The sequence below is a fragment of the Scardinius erythrophthalmus genome (assembly GCF_964197995.2).
Source record: "Scardinius erythrophthalmus genome assembly, chromosome: 5".
In the NCBI taxonomy this organism is placed as follows: Eukaryota; Metazoa; Chordata; class Actinopteri; order Cypriniformes; family Leuciscidae; genus Scardinius; species Scardinius erythrophthalmus.
In genome coordinates this window covers 40,936,698-40,954,931 of record NC_138225.1, presented here as the reverse complement: position 1 = coordinate 40,954,931, position 18,234 = coordinate 40,936,698, and the positions used below count along the sequence as shown (strand labels likewise).

At 41.4% G+C, this 18,234-nt stretch overlaps 1 protein-coding gene across 6 annotated transcripts in view; it reads left to right on the top strand.

The window, feature by feature from the left end:
• LOC308691628 (integrin alpha-X-like) overlaps positions 1–18,234 on the top strand; it is a 334,173-nt gene that overhangs the window by 279,394 nt on the left and 36,545 nt on the right. For all 6 annotated transcript variants that reach the window (XM_081367037.1, XM_081367038.1, XM_081367036.1 and 3 more), the window contains one exon: positions 4,323–4,424. In XM_081367037.1, the coding sequence (XP_081223163.1) occupies positions 4,323–4,424 (102 nt within the window). The remainder of the gene's footprint in view (positions 1–4,322; positions 4,425–18,234) is intronic.

The window sequence follows — 18,234 nt, the reverse complement described above, 5'->3', positions numbered from 1 at the left end:
AATGCCATGTTTCCTAATGATATCTCCTAAGGGTAGCATGTACAGAGTGAACAGCAGCGGTCCTAGTACTGAGCCTTGTGGTACGCCATACTGAACTTGTGATCGATGAGACATCTCATCATTTACTGCTACAAACTGATAACGGTCAGATAAGTATGATTTAAACCATGCTAGTGCATTTCCCATAATGCCAACATAATGTTCTAATCTATTTAAAAGAACGTTGTGGTCGATGGTGTCAAATGCAGCACTAAGATCGAGTAACACTAATAGAGAGATACAACCACGATCGGATGATAAGTGCAAATCATTTGTGACTCTAACGAGAGCTGTTTCGGTACTATGGTACGGTCTAAATCCGGACTGGAAATCCTCGCAGATATCATTTCTTTCAAGAAAGGAACACAGTTGTGAGGATACTGCCTTTTCTAATATCTTTGACAGAAAAGGTAGATTCGAGATCGGCCTGTAATTGACTAATTCTGAAGGATCAAGTTGCGTTTTTTTAACAAGCGGTTTAATCATAGCCAGCTTAAAGTTTTTTGGTACGTATCCTAGAGACAAAGACGAATTAATGATATTAACAAGAGGATCTATGACCTCTGGAAGTATTTCTTTCAGTAGCTTAGTCGGTATAGGGTCTAACATACATGTTGTAGATTTAGATGATTTAATGAGTTTAGTAAATTCTTCCTCTCCTATAGCAACGAATGAATCAAATTTTTCCTCAGGGAGACTACAATGCACTGCCTGATGCGATACTGTAGTAGACGGTTGCATAGTTATAATTTTGTCCCTGATATTATCAATCTTATAAGTGAAGAAGTTCATAAAGTCATTACTGCTGTGTTGCTTGGAAACTTCGGTGCTTGAAGCTTTATTTTTCGTTAGTTTAGCCACCGTTTCAAATAAATACCTAGGATTATGTTTATTTTCTTCTAATAGGGTTGAAAAATAAGCAGATCTAGCAGCTTTTAAAGCCTCTCTGTAAGTAATTGAGCTCTCTTTCCATGAAATGTGAAATACCTCTAGTTTTGTTTTCTTCCAGTTGCGCTCCATTTTTCTGGCTGCTCTCTTAAGGGCCCGAGTGTGCTCGTTGTACCACGGCGTTGGACTATTTTCTTTAATCTTCTTTAAGCGCAACGGAGCAACTGTGTCTAAAGTGCTGGAAAAGAGAGAGTTAAACGTTTCTGTTGTAATATCTAGTTCTTCTAAGCTATATGAGATGCTGAGATGATGAAACTGATTAGGAAGATTATTAATAAAGCAATCTTTAGTAGCAGAAGTGATAGGTCTCACATATTTGAAACACGGAGTCGGCTTTGCAGCCTTGGCTAAATGCAAATTACACGAGACTAGATAATGATCTGAGATGTCATCGCTCTGCCGCAGAATTTCAACGGCATCCACATCTATTCCGTGTGATAATATTAGATCTAGAGTATGATTACGACGATGAGTAGGTCCTGACACGTGTTGTCTAACTCCAATTGAATTTACAATGTCTTTAAATGCCAATCCCAATGCATCTTTTTCATTATCGATGTGTATATTAAAATCACCAACAATTAGTACTTTATCTGCAGTCAATATTAATTCTGATAGAAAGTCCGCAAATTCTTTGATAAAGTCTGTATGGTGCCCTGGTGGCCTGTATACAGTAGCCAGCACAAATCTCAAACGTGATTTATCGTTTACACTATATATTTTTACATTAAGCACCAATGCTTCAAAAGAATTATATTTAAAACTTGATTTCTTAGTGGTTTTGAAACTATTACTATAGATTACAGCAACACCACCCCCTTTGCGTTTCAGACGAGGCTCATGTTTATAACAGTAATCTTGCGGGGTTGATTCATTTAAAGTAATGTAATCCTTTGGTTTTAGTCAGGTTTCTGTCAAACACAGCACATCTAGGTTATTATCTGAAATCATATCGTTAACAACGAGTGCTTTTGAAGTAAGTGATCGAATATTCAGCAACCCAAGCTTTAGCATTTGCTCATCTGTATTATAGCTGTTTTTTATTTGTTGAACATCAATTAAATTTTTAACCTTAGTTGGGTTTAAACGTTTTTTGGATTTCCAAATTCGGGGAACAGACACAGTCTCTATATGATGATAGCTAGGTGAAAGAGGCTCTATGTGATGGGATTTATCTGACCTTGGTGACGCGAGGCCGCTAGCAGACAGTCGGTTAAGCCAGTCTGTCTGCTTCCTGACCTGAGCCCCAGATTGTCATGTTTGAGCTCTAAGACTATGAGCCATATTACTAGAGAGAAGAGCAGCACCATCCCAGGAGGGATGAATACCATCTCTTTTCAACAGGTCAGGTTTGCCCCAAAAACTTTTCCAATTGTCTATGAATTCTATATTATTAAGCGGACACCACCGAGACAGCCAACCGTTAAGCGAACATAATCTACTAACTATCTCATCACTCCTGCGAATAGGAAGGGTGCCAGAGCAAATTACAGTCCTTGACATCGTACTTGCAAGTTCACACACCTCTTTAATATTAATTTTGGTGATCTCCGACTGGCGGAGTCGAACATCATTAGTGCCGACATGAATAATGATCTTAGAGAATTTACGATTAGCATTAGCCAGCACTTTTAAATTTGCTTTGATGTCAGGCGCTCTGGCTCCCGGCAAACATGCGACTATGGTGGTTGGTGTCTCTATTTTTACGTTCCGTGTAATAGAATCGCCAATAACTAGGGCACAATCATTCTCAGTTGGTGTTTCACTGAGCGGGGCAAATCGATTTGTTATGTGTCAGTGTGTATCTGTCAAAATAGTCAGCGAGATGGAGAAGAAACGCAAGGAATGTGCAGAGAAATAGCGTGAAAAAAGGAGAACAGCACCCTTAAAGCAGACACTGTAAACTGTGTCAAAATATATGTTTTCTGACCTTCATCAGCTCCTGTGATGATGAGGATAGTGAGGAGGATCAGGAGAGAGATGAGAGAGTGTAGAGTCCGCGGTAAGCAGAACTACTTTCAAAACACTTTGGCCATGTCATGAGTGTAGGAACTCATATTACCCAGTTACAGATTATTTCCACATCTGCATAGTTGACGATTACCGCAATTCACTAGAAGTTTAATGAGAGGCGTTTGTAAACCATGTTTTCCGCCAAAATAAAAGCTTGATGCAGTTTGCGTCAAAATAAAAGATCATGTGCTTATCTCTTTCAAGTATAGAAATTGGTACAAAACTATTTATGAAAGTTTCCTTTATTTTTTAGTGCATTTGTTTTACAAAATATGGCTATTACTGTCATTGGATTAATATTATAACTATTATTATGTAGTAGGCTAGGTGTAATGTAAATAGACACTGTAACTAAAAGAGGTTTGAATTTTTCTTTGTTTAATTTGCACACTGAATATGGGTTGGAGATTTTAAATTTGAACTCTCAAAGTGCACCAGATTGATGAATTTAACATTAAAATGCACAAAATTTTCTCACGGGGGGGCATGCCCCCCAACCCCCCTAGAAGGACCGAGGTCCACCCACCACAGTTTTACCAAAAATCCTGTAAGAAACACTTGTATGCCAATGCAGCTTATAGCTTGTTTTAGGATTCACCACTGTGGAGTATAGTTCAACTGTATTAATAAATGTCAAATTTTTACTTATCTCATCTGCAACTCTCACTTGTTCCTATACTCATTACATGGCATTAGTGGTTTTAATGAATAGGAGTTGGTATGCATATAATTAAGGGCGTGCAAAGATGGGTGGTGTTTATAATCATAGTGGGCCGGTCTGGGCCAAAATGCCCGGGCCGATTTTTTGTCCCAGTCCAGCCCTGTCTGAACAGCAGAGCGATCTGCCAACGTTTAAAGTTGTGTAGTGTGAACTAGGCATTACAAGCACCTCCCGACCTCCCGATAATTTTTAAACATGTTTAAAAAATTCGGGGAGACAGCCCGATTTTCACCAGCTGTCCCCTATTGCCAAATCATACACAACCACGTCGATGGGGCTATACCTGTATATATACGTGCAGGACAGTCGTGCCGTGTACCAGCTGCAACGTGTGCAATATCTCACGACCTCCCGAGTGTCCGAACTCGCACCGTGTACGCCCGCCCTTAGAGCCTCTGGTTTCACTGGCAGGTTTTACCGGTTGTCTTTTTCGATAAATTGAAATGACTCTATTCCAATCTGAACTTGTAATATCCATTCATCCATTCTCCGAACCGCTTGTCCAATATATGGTTGTGGGGATGCTGGAGCCTGTTCTGGTAACATGCAATATAAATAAAGTTCCAGTGACATAATAAAAATGTTGTTCTTTGTCATGTAGTCTGGTTTACAGGTGTGGTGTGAGTCCAATCAAACAGAGCACTCAAGCGTCACTTCCACAGCATGCAAGCTTGGTGCAACAGTATTCCGCCAGAGAGCAAAGGTTGGTAAACCACCAGACAAGTTTCCTCAACATTTAAGCCATCATAAATTAAACTTTTACTATGTTTATTTATAAATTACTGGGTCATGCTAATTAAAGCATTACTACTATTGCTCATTGTAAAAGGTCTTTGAAATGAGAAGTCAGGGTCTGCTTAAGGTGGACTCTGGTCCTCTTTATTAACACTGCACTAGTGCGTAATCAAACAGAATCCAAAAACAACAGTGCAACATGCGCTTCCTTACAATAAATCACTTTCTTCAGAAGTTCCGCTTTCAAGCGCACAAGTGTGTGCATTCCTGAGTCCACTGGTCTCTCCCTGTGGCCTATCAAGCTGTCGGCCTTTATTCTCTCCATGGCAATCACTGCAATCAGACACAGGTGTTAGTTGCTTTGCACTTGACCGCACTGCTTGTCTCCTGACTCGCTTCACCATTGAAGACTCCCTCGCCACACACCCCCTTTCTGGAGAGGAAGTCCACCACAGCCATCTGTGCCCCAGTTGGTATCTGGAGGTATCCGTTGGACCTTTGGACCACCTTGAATTCAAAGGGCTGTAATACCAGATACACGTTGGTATCTTTCATGTGGTGGAGCTACTGTAGAGGCGTGTGGTCCGAACAGAGAGTGATTTCCCATCCCATGATATAATACAGCAGGGTGAGAACGGCCCAATGGATAGCTAAACATTCCTTCTCAATTGTGCTACACCCCGTCTCTCTCCTTGAGAGAATGCGACTGAGATACAGCACTGGCCGCTCCTCTCCCTCCACCTCCTGGGACAGGACTGCCCCCAGTCTGGCGCATGTCTGTAAAAAGAAGGGGAGATTGAAGTCAGGAGAGTGTAAAATATTCCATGAGCCAGGGGGGTTGATCGGTATCAACGGGGGGACAAATGCTATCATTGTTTTTTGGCAAGGTATACACCCCTAGTATTAGAAAAATCACGATAGCAGTGCAGGGGTGGTAGCAAAATCACTTTTTTCAGCTTATGAAGTTACTAACCCCCTAAAATAAATTCCGTTTTTGAAATCTGGTGTATATCTGGTTTAGGCTCATGCTAGGGATATTGTCAATATTGTATAATATGGTGCTTGATATCGTTGGAAAGGGGACCTTTTAGGCTTTCATTTAAGCCCGGTACTGAATCTGTCTGACAAACACAGAGGTCACATTTCTTCTTTAAACCAGGAATAACACATTTTTTCACAATTTCCGCCTAAACTGTATGCTTTCTTTTATCCCTGTGGCATGAAAGAACACCACGGACACAAAACTCAACAACTTCAATACTCAAGGCACTCTGATGAGAAAATGTATAATATACCCATACTATTTATTTGTGAGAGCCTTAAATTAGAGCCTTAAACTTCAAAATAGAATAGAGTGAATAGAATGGACAAATAGGATGGAGACCTATTAGTTGTAAAAGTCAATAAAGAAACAGGTTGTAAAGTGAATATATAGTTAATCAAAGACTGGTTTGCATGTTGATGTCCATTATTTTATTATCTAATCATCATCATTTTCCATGTCGTCCTCGTCTTCATCTGAACTTTCTACACAGGTCACCTGGTTTTCACATTATGTCAGTTTACACATGTCTGTGCACCTCAGGCTATTTGCAAGACACATACATCATGGGAGTGAAAACAATTTTGTGCAGTTGCAGGCGAGTAGATCCAGGACAGCTTCAGGTGCTGGCTGGCCTTCCATCCAGTGCAGCACCAACTGTTCACCTTCCTCCTCTGTCTCCATCTTCCATCCTCTGCCAACAGGGCTTGGCATTTGTGGGTCCTTTTCTAAACATCTTTTCCAAATACCAGCCTGATAGTTAGCTCGCAGTGTGTGTTGCCTCAAGCTATCCTTGCACGGTGGGAGTTGATGACTCTCTCACTGCAAGAACAAGCCGCCATTCTAAGTACTATAAGAGTTCTTCTCTGTCAATCCCCCCCTGTCAGTGGTGGATTCTGAGACTCTCGCGCCAGAGACCCGAGTTCGAATCTCGGCTGCACTGAATCTTTTCACCAAAGTGAACAAGTTCATGCCGGCCCCGCCCCATACGGGCATTGGCCTGGCAAGCCATCCCCGATGTGTTGAGTTGGGTCATAAACACAATAAAGCAAGGCTACTCGTTCCAATTCGCTCGCAGACCCCCAAAGTTTCAGGCGGTTGTCCAGACTTAGGTGAGAAGCAACGCGGGTCACGTGCTTCGTGCCGAAATACAGAATCTGTTAGCAGAAGGGGCGATAGAGCTAGTCCCCCCCGTGCTAAAACACTCGGGTTTCTACAGCCACTATTTTCTAGTCCTGAAAAAAAACGGCGGTCTCAGACCCATACTAGATTTGAGACTTTTAAACAAGGCTCTCATGAGACGGTCTTTCAAAATGTTAACTACCAAACAAATCCTCGTGCAAGTTCGCCCAGGGGATTGTTTTTTTACGGTGGATCTAAAAGAGGCATACTTTCACATTCAGATAACCCTCGTCACAGGCCATTCTTGAAATTCGCCTTCGAGGGTCAGGCTTATCAATACACCGTTCTGCCATTCGGTCTATCCCTAGCACCCCGTACATTCACGAAGTGCATGGATGCAGCGCTTTCTCCCCTGAGACATCAGGGAGTGCGCATGCTAAATTATCTCGACGACTGGCTGGTGCTGGCCCTGTCGAGAACCGAGCTACTGTCACACAGGGATTTTATTCTCGGCCATTTGAAATGTCTGGATCTCAAAATCAATGTAACCAGAGCAAACTGACCCCCAGCCAGAGTGCGGTCTTTCTGGGCACAGTTATCGACTCTATAACTGTGACAGTGCGGCTTACACGAGAGCGTGCGCTCCACGAGGGCAAGCCTGCCTCCGGCCTCTGGTCGAGCACGAAGCAGAGATTACATATCAACTGTCTGGAAATGAAAGCAGTTTGTTTGGCCCTCAAAGCATTTCTGTCAAACTTCAAAGGTCACCACATCTTAGTCCGCACAGACAACATGTCAGTGGTGGCCTACATAAATCGCCAGGGCGGCATCAGGTCGGGCAACCTGTACGCCATAGCGAGAGACCTCCTCTTGTAGGCACAGACCAATCTGAGTTCTCTGAGGGCAGCGCATATCCCTGGCATTCAGAATCTGGGTGCGGATATGCTCTCACGGGGCAACACTCCCCTAGGCGAGTGGACCCTGAACTCACAGACAGTCAGTCTGATACGAAGTGTGTTCGGCGAGGCCGAAGTCGACCTTTTCACCTCGAGAACCAACACCCACTGCGCAGAGTTCTTCTCGAAGAACAGGGATGCGCTGGCCCATCTCTGACCCAGCCGCCCCCTTTATGCGTTTCCCCCCGTTTCAATGATCCCTCCCAGGTCATCTAACAGGTCAGGGAGAGTGGATGCCCAGTCCTCCTAGTGGCCCCCCTCTGGGAATCCAGGCCGTGGTTTCCAGAGCTGGTTTAGTTATCGGACAGAGTCCCCTGGCCTGTTCGGCTGAGGAAAGACCTCCTCACACAGGCCAATGGGACTATATGGTATCTGCGACCCGACTTATGGGCCCTCCATGTCTGGCCCCTAAACGGGTACCCAGGGACCTTCCTGAGAAGGTCTTAAACACTATCACTGAGGCTAGGGCCCCGTCTACCAGGCACCTTTATGCTCTAAAGTGGTCAGGGTTTTCCAGCTGGTACTCGAAAAAACTCTTTGATCCAGGGTCATGTGAGGTATCTGTGATACTCTCCTTCCTACAGGAGCTGGTGGACGCGGGCCGTTCCCCGTCCACACTCAAAGTATATGTGGCAGCCATTGCTGCTCATCATGCTCCGGTGGCTGGCCAATCACTAGGAAGAAACAACCTGGTGGTATGGTTTCTAAAAGGAGCTAGTTGAACCCCTCCAGACCTCCATCCGTGCCATCTTGGGACCTCTCCACGGTCCTTGGGGCCCTGAAAAGTCCACCTTTTGAACCGCTCCAGTCAGTTGATCTTAGACCTCTCTCGCTAAAGACTGCTCTCCTGCTGGCACTGGCATCTATCAAGCGAGTGGGAGATCTGCAGGACCTCTCCGTGAGCCCTTCATGTTTGGAGTTTGGGTTGGATGACTCCAGGGTCATCCTCAAACCCAGACATAGCTATGTACCCAAAGTGCTCTCAACGCCGTTTAGAGCACAGGTTCCCCCTTCTGCTGAGGATGGGGAAGCTAATCTACTCTTCCCTGTCAGAGCACTGAGAATCTATCTGGAGAGTTCTGCATCTTTTAGACAATCAGAACAGCTCTTTGTCTGCTTTGGTGACCGATCTAAGGGTTATCCAGTCACTAAGTAAAGACTGTCTAGATGGATAGTGGATGCCATATCTATGGCATATACCTCAGTGGGTCAGGTTTGCCCTATAGGTATCAAGGCTCATTCGACTAGAGGCATGGCCTCGTCTTGGGCTTGGTCCTCTGGTTTTCCCATTCAGGATATTTGTGAGGCGGCCGACTGGTCCTTGCCTTCCACATTTATGAAATTTTATAATATGGAGATACCTTCCCTGCAGGCGAAGGTATTTTCAGTATTATTAACCCCCTGGGGTCGACGGTATCGCCGGCGATACCAGCTCGCTTTTTTTCAGTTCAGTTCAAAAGAAATTAATTTTGCTCTGTGGACTTTGATATTACAAGCAAGTTTCATACATCAATCGATTCTGTTAAATGTGTATTATTTTTGTGTATACTCACAATAAAAACAAAGTGTTGTGCTTTTTGCCAAATAAAGAAAAATAAATGTGATGCGAGTTCTGCCTTCTCTCTGTCAGTGAAGACCATTCTGAAACGCGTCCGAAAATGAACTGTAACTCAGCGAATACTCAGTCAAACAGGCATACAGACACACAGGCATGAAGCTTGAATTCTATTCTTTTAAATGAGGTAATTTATATAAAAAACAAATATTCTCATCTTGTGAAATCTGTATTAAAAGAGAGCGATTCCAGTCGAGCTCATTAGAGCTAATTCAAATGTAATGTGACTCTGCCCACGGAGAGCGCGTGCTATTCAAACGCAAATTACTGAGGCAATCCAAGCAAACCTGTGAACGCCCCCCATATCAGCTCGAGAAAACACAAGTTTAATCATATCATTGTAGCCTACTGTTTACACCATCTGGCAGCGCTGTAAGGAATAATAATAATGGAGAATCTACCTCAGCGTGCGGGTATTGCAGGAGAGAGGATCCGAATATGTAGTAAGTTTTTTTTCCTTCTCAAGTTAATCGCGTTTCTGTGCATGAATGAACGGCAGCCGCAGAGATGCGCGCTGTTTATCACAGCTCGCAAAAAGACAGTTTAAATTTAAATTGCGTCTCTGTGTGAATGAATGTTTCATTTTAGCAAACTGTATTACTATACTGAGTAAAAATCGACTGAAATATGTTGAAATAAAATGTAGGCTATTTGTATAAGCAACGTATTAAACTGCAAATTAACATTTATATTTCTTATAATAAAAATGAAAGACCTATGTTACAGACATATGAAAGACAACATTTCGTTGATTAGTTTTGGATAGATTATACATTTTTACTGTAAAATATCTGCCACCTCAAATAAGCTTTTGTTTGCCAATATTTGCTCATGTTAAATATAGTATGTTTTGTCAAAAATAAAGTAATCAAATAATAAATCAAATCCTTAACTTTGAAATATGTATGATAAAATGTATACTTTAGTTTTTACAAAGAAAGATTACACTTGAATTGTTGTTGTAATTGTAACTTTTTTAATAAAAAATATATATTTACAAGGTAGATGTAAACAAACTATTAAAAGGTAAATATAAGCCTTTTCTTTAAATATTTTTATTGTGTTTTATTAGTGACAAATTTGGGGAGAGGATAAATATTCCAAAACTGAAAATACAGTATGAGAATTAACTGCACAGTTATTAGACATGTTTTCCTTGGATATTATAGGCCAAATTGCAAGCACAATATGTGGAAAAATAAAAAAGAATTGAGATGCTTCCAACTGTTGCTCTTGCATTCTTGTGGCTCAGTGACTCACCTGAATGAATGGCTAATTAAGTATGCAGGCCCCATTGTCTCCTAAGGTGTGAACCACTAAATATGCATGATCGTTGACGCCCACTCCGCATATAGCCTTTCCAAACAGAAAGTGCTTTGCAAAATTCAAATCAATGTATTGTGTTATGTGAATGATAAGGCAGGGTGATTTTCACATCATTTTGAAGACAAAACACTAGGTGATGACATCCATTAGACAAAAGTCTTATTGGCACATATTTAGAATGTGTTTTATGGCCTTATTTCAGAAACTTTAGTTTTTAGTTTTTTCAATAACCATGCATAAACATTATTCTCTCAAAAATGCAGACATGTACATTCTTGTTGCTCACATATTATGGTAGCCCTGTTTGTGCTAAATAGTGTGTAATTTTTTTTGCCATTAATATGTTTATAAGCAACTGAAAAAAGCACAAATGTCAGGGCATGTCAGAACATCTCAAGGACCCCAAAACTACCTTAGACCCCAGAGGGTTAAGGCTCGACAGTGTCTGGTCTTGTCTACAAATTATGTCACTGTGCATAATCACATATACATTTATTATAAAACCCGCCTTTGGCCAGTTATATTTATATACATTTTATTATAAAACCCGCCTTTGGCCGGTTGTATTTTCCCTATACTGATAGACCCGATTGGTCTATGTTGGTTTAGTTACTGACATATATATATATATATATATATATATATATATATATATATATATATATATATATATTTATATTATATTACTAGACCCGACGATGTCCGATCTGTTCATTATATATGGGTAAATTTGTCGAATGCGCATGCGTCGCGTCTGAACGCGTTGTTGTCTTTGGAGCTCTATCGATTTGATTTATAATTCTTGATTTTACTCTTTAAACTTACTTACAACAAACATTTTCTACTTTTCCTCACTGAGAAGCACTACTGCTCAAACCTCATAGTTACAACGCGGACTGTTGAGCAGACGTGTCTCAAGCCTGTTAGTGATTCAACGCTGGATACTCTTATAGGTTACTCCCGGGGATCACGGCTGAACGCGTCTTCTCAACACTCACTTACAAACATTTTTCACCTATTGTGCGTCTACTCTACACCCGTACCACTTAAAAGACGGATTATATCTAAGCCGCTTGTCAGAAATTAGTATTAATTGATAGCATCACTGGTAGTGTCGTTGCTAACTTACTGTCCATCTGTTAAAATGGCGAATATATCAGATGCAAGTAGTCTACCTTTTGGTGCAGGTGAGGACACATTTGAGTTGCACGCGGTACAGTCTGAGCTGGAAGCTGTTGAGAAACAGATCCACGACCTTTTAGTGAGACAGGCCGAGCTGAGAGACCGGCGTTTGGCTCTTGAAACATCACGCGCTGATGCTCACAAATCAGAGATTAATGTTACCAACCCGCTGACTCCGACCTCGTCTACTCCGTGCGTTCCTCAACATCGGTCCCGAGCGCCAAGGTCGCGATCAGCCATGGTCTCGTTCACTCCGGCTCCAACACGCCACCACGAAGCCTGGATATTTCCGCAGCGGAAGACGCGAGTCAGGTCTAGACCAAGACCCTCTCCGACCCTCCCGGTTTTCGAGTTATCCACACAAAACCGCTTCTCCCCTCTTCGCGAAACAGAACGCGATGCTGTGATCATCGGTGATTCCATTGTTCGGCACGTCCATGCTACATCAGGTAAAAATAAGGTGCACAGTCACTGCTTTCCTGGTGCTCGTGTTTCTGAAATCGCTGCTTGCGTTCCCGAGATTCTGAACGATAACGAACGCGTCGGAACTTTGGTATTGCACGCGGGAGTGAACGACATCAGGCTGCGCCAGACGGAAGTTCTGAAGAAAGACTTCAGGAATCTGATCGATACGGTACGCAGCACATCGCCTGATATAACGATCATTGTGTCAGGACCGCTTCCCACATACCGTCTAGGTCTAGGACATGACAAGTTTAGTAGATTATTCGCGCTAAATGAATGGTTAACGTCATGGTGCAATGAGCAGAAACTGCTCTTTGTAAATAATTGGAATCTGTTTTGGGAGCGTCCTAGGCTATACCGTGCTGATGGCTTACACCCAAACAGATTCGGATCGGATCTTCTGTCAGATAACATCTCCAAAATGTTAAATACCTTTTGACTAGTAACCAAAAGTCCAAATCATAGTCTCTGCTGCACCAAATTAACTGATATAAATACTAGTGTAGAACATTGCATAGAAACTGTGTCTATTCCTCGTTTAGTGCGATCAAATAATAAATCTACTGCAGGATCTAGGAAAAATCTAATTGTTATTAAAACAGAAAATGTTGCTATTAGTAAACAAAAACAATTTCTAAAGCTAGGTCTCTTAAACATTAGATCACTCACACCTAAGGCAGTTATTGTAAATGAAATAGTCACAGATAATAGCATAGATGTACTTTGCCTTACTGAAACCTGGCTTAAACCAAATGATTATTTCGGTCTAAATGAGTCTACTCCATCAGGATACTCCTATAAGCACGAGCCCCGTCTGATTGGTCGTGGCGGCGGTATTGCAACTATCTATAGAGATATTCTCAATGTTACTCAGAAAACGGGTTATAAGTTTATTTCATTTGAAGTACTTGTACTAAATGTTACGCTCTTAGATGATAGAAAAACATCCCTATTATCTTTAGCCTTGGCTACCGTATATAGACCACCAGGGCCTTACGCTGATTTCCTAAAAGAATTTGCAAATTTTCTCTCAGATCTATTAGTCAATGTCGATAAAATATTAATTATTGGAGATTTTAACATACACGTAGATAATCAAAATGATACGTTAGGGGCTGCGTTTATAGACTTATTAAACTCCTTTGGGGTTAAGCAAAACGTTACCGGACCAACTCATCGTTTTAATCATACACTCGATTTAATTATATCACATGGAACCGATCCAACCGATATAGATATCATTCCGCAAAGTGATGATGTAACTGACCATTACATGGTAACTTGCATATTACGTACCCCGGTAATATATCATGCTGCGCCGCGTTATCGATTAGGCAGAACAATCCTTCCATCCACCATAGATAATTTTTCAAATTGCTTATCGGATCTGTCTCAGCTGCTGCCTGAACCTAAACAAACAGATGAACTAGATGAACTAACCAGCACTATGAGCACCGTTCTCTCTGGAAAATGGGATATTGTTGCACCTATGAGACTAAAAAAGTCTAAAGAAAAAGTCTAAAGTCTAAAGAAAATTAAAGCACCATGGTACAACAATACTACTCGTGTTCTAAAGAGAGAAACCCGTAATTTAGAGCGTAAATGGAAACAAACTAATTTAGAGGTTTTTAGAATCGCTTGGAAAGACAGTACGTCACGCTATAAAAAGGCCCTAAAAGCGGCCAGGGCTGAGCATCTCCGCAAACTAATAGAAAATAACCAAAACAATCCTAGGTTCTTATTTAACACCGTGGCTAGACTAACAAATAAACAAGCGTCACCTGAACAAAATATTCCGTTACAGTTTAGTAGTAATGATTTCATGAATTTTTTCACTGAGAAAATAGAAAACATCAGATCCACAATTGTAAACGTTCAATCTTCAATCGCGCCTTATAATTCAGCCTCGATTATCACCCCGCAAGAACAATTACAGTGCTTAACAACTATAGAACAAAAAGAGTTAAATAAACGTATCATTTCCTCTAAAACAACAACATGTTTACTAGATCCCATACCAACTAAACTATTGAAAGAAGTGTTACCTATAGTGGAAGAGCCTCTCCTCAATATTATTAACTCGTCTTTATCTTTAGGTCATGTTCCAAGAACATTTAAATTGGCAGTTATAAAACCTCTCATTAAGAAACCACAATTAGACCCAAATAACCTAGCAAATTATAGACCCATTTCAAATCTTCCTTTTATGTCCAAAATATTAGAAAAAGTTGTGTCTGCCCAACTGGGCTCTTTCTTGCAAGAAAATGACACCTATGAAAAGTTTCAGTCTGGGTTCAGGCCGCATCATAGCACTGAAACTGCGCTCGTTAAAATCACAAATGATTTACTCTTAGCTTCTGACCAAGGCTGTATCTCAATACTAGTCTTACTTGATCTTAGTGCTGCGTTCGATACTATAGATCACACAATACTCTTAGATCGGCTACAAAACTATACCGGTGTTCAAGGACAAGCATTAAGCTGGTTCAGATCATACCTATCTGACCGCTACCATTTTGTCTATTTAAACGGAGAAAAATCGATCATAACTCCAGTAAACTATGGAGTGCCGCAAGGATCTGTGTTAGGCCCTCTATTATTCTCAATATATATGCTGCCACTTGGAAATATTATAAGGAAACATGGAATTAGTTTCCATTGTTATGCTGATGACACTCAACTATATATTTCATCACGGCCGGATGAAAACGCTAAATTATCCAAATTGACAGAGTGTGTTAAAGATATAAAAGATTGGATGACGCACAATTTTCTTTTATTAAATCCAGATAAGACAGAGGTAATACTTATCGGTTCAAAAAACCGCCCACAAAACCTCTTACAATACAACTTTAACATAGTAGGGTGTCCTGTTACTTTATCCTCTACAGTAAAAGACCTGGGTGTTATATTAGATTGTAACTTGTCTTTTGAAAATCATATTTCATATGTTACAAAAACAGCCTTTTTTCACCTTAGAAATATTGCTAAATTACGTAACATGCTATCTGTTTCTGATGCAGAAAAGCTAGTTCATGCATTCATGACCTCGAGACTAGATTACTGTAATGCTTTATTAGCTGGTTGTCCTGCATCCTCAATAAACAAGCTACAGTTAGTCCAAAATGCCGCCGCTAGAGTTCTTACTAGATCAAGAAAGTTTGACCATATAACACCAATTTTATCATCACTACATTGGTTACCTATAAAGTTCCGTATTAATTACAAGGTATTGCTACTGACTTATAAAGCCCTAAACGGCTTAGCTCCAGTTTATTTAACGGATCTTCTATCGCCCTATAATCCATCGCGCTCTTTAAGATCACTAAATTCGAGGCTTCTGGTCATACCTAGGATATCCAGATCCACCAAAGGAGGGAGAGCATTTTCACATTTAGCACCAAAACTCTGGAATAGCCTTCCTGATACTGTTCGTTGCTCAGATTCGCTCTCCCAGTTTAAAACTAGATTAAAGACGCATCTCTTCAGCCAGGCATTCATATAATATTTTAATCTTACAGTTAAATCCGGTCTCTACTTCATAAACGCCAGAGGAGAACTGGCCCCCGACTGAGCCTGGGTTCTCCCAAGGTTTTTTTTTTTCTCCATTAGGTCACCTGATGGAGTTTTTCGGTTCCTTGCCACTGTTGCCTTTGGCTTGCTCAGTTGGGGATACTTAAATTGATTAATCGATTCACCAGTGCTATTGATCTGCATTACCAAACGTGGATGTTTTACACCAGAAACAAACACTGATGTACTATTTTATTTAATACTGTGAAGCTGCTTTGATACAATCTGTATTGTGAAAAGCGCTATATAAATAAAGTTGACTTGACTTGACTTGACTTGACTATATACTTGGGTTCTGGCTTTATCTGTGAGCTCAGGGGTCCTGGCGTCCCCACTGCGTATAGCTACGCAATACGAAGTGACCGTTCGAAAGAGTCACTTCGAGAGTAGGGAAGGAGTATTGCGTAGCCGGCCGCACTATAGTAACCTGGCAAGTTGTCGCTTCAGTAGTTTAAACCTGCTAAAATGGCGTTTTTCGGGGACAAATATGGGCTAAGGCCAGGCGCCCGTGCCATTGGATGTGCAGTTGCCGCAGCACAGCCAATGAGTAAGCCAGACACTCACTGTGCTAGCTGTGCAGCTGCAAAATGCGTTTTACATTATAGGCTTCAGTAAATCGAGGAAAAGGAGTTTTCGGTGGCGCGGTCAGAGACATTTTGGGTGCTGCGGCATATTAAATATATTATAAATAGTTTTTCTGCGTGAGAAATGAAGCTCTAGCATAAGTTCTGCCGGGAAGACTCAATTGTTACGTCACTTATTACCTTCTCATCTATCCAATCATATTCCTATTCTTGTGGTATAAAAAGATTGGTACTTACACACGTCTGAGTTCACAGATGCTGACGCTTCAATTCACCTCCATCCTCCCCTCCACCACCAAGATGGGTATTTCGTCCATCCCCCCCAACACCACCAGGATGGTCTCTTCCCTCCATCCACCCCACCACCACCAGGATGGTCCCTTTCTATACCTTGCAGAGTGTCGGCTGCGCCCCTGCCTTCATCTTCAGGCAGGATATGCAGATCCGGACCCTCGGATTGCAAGCCCGAGTCTTTCTGGTAGAAATACAATGTGTGGCGAGAGGGCGTGACAAAAGACCGAATTGAGGGACTGTCACGTGACACTTGAGAGCCCTGACTGCACTGTAGCAGTTACTGTTACACTGTTTAACCTGCAAGCTAGCTAGCCTGCTAGATAGCTAGCCTGCTAAAAACACCAATCTTACATTAGCTACTGCTACTATTCCCCACCAATTCACAAGCACAAGAGAAAAAGTATTTTGTACTTACTTTTAATACCCCAGGAACTCAATGGAAGTTAACTGAAGATGGCATAGTTGGTAGTGTTGTTATAACCAGTCAACTGAACCAACAATCTTTTCACAAAACTGACAAAACCTTGTCAAACTGTCAAAATCTATCAACATTCCGTGCATGAGCTACTTTCTGACATTCTAACTGAAAGTGGGTGAATATCAAAATACATGATAGAAACATTTTGTTAAACCACTTACAAGTGTTATGTTGACAACATTATTGAAACAATTACTTTTTATTACAACTGTACATGAATAAATAGGCCATTTGGCCCTGTACTAATAGGGTATTCTATTTGTCCATTCTATTGGCTCTATTCTATTTTGAAGACTTGTACTGGCTGCACAAGTCTAATTTAAGGCTCTCACAAATAAATAGTATGGGTATATTATACATTTTCTGAGTCATCAGAGTGCCTTGAGTATTGAAATTGTTGAGTTTTGTGTCCGTGGTGTTCTTTCATGCCACAGGGATAAAAGAAAGCATACAGTTTAGGTGGAAATTGTGAAACAATGTGTGTTATTTCTGGTTTAAAGAAGTCATGTGACCTCTGTGTTTGTCAGACAGATTCAGTACTGGGCTTAAATGAAAACCTAAAAGGTCCCCTTTCCAACGATACCAAGCACCATATTATAGAATATTGACAATATCCCTTGCATGAGTCTAAACCAGATATACACTAGATTTCAAAAACAGAATTTATCTTAGGGGGTTAGTAACTTCATGAGCTGAAAAAAGTGATTTCGCTACCACCCCTGCACTGCTATCATGATTTTTCTAGTACTAGGGGTGTATACCTTGCCAAAAATCACTATAAGACTTTGTCCCCCCAGATGATACAGATGAACCAAATTTGGGGCCCTGGCTCATGGACTAAAAGTGGTCCGCCACACAAAGCAGCCTTCACATGAGAGAAAGCCAGTTGGCACAGCTCCATCCACTGGACAAGGTCTGGCCCTTCCTTTTTAGTGAGGTCAGTCAGCGGGCTGGTGAGGTCCGAATTATTATACACAAACCACCTGTAATATCCCGCCAGCCCCAGGAACTGCCTCACCTCCTTTTTGGTCTTGGGTCTTAGGTAGGCTACAATCGCTGCTGTCTAATTAATTTGGGGACGCACCTGTCCATGACTCAATTGGAAGCCCAGATACCTTACCTCTACACGCCCAATTGCACA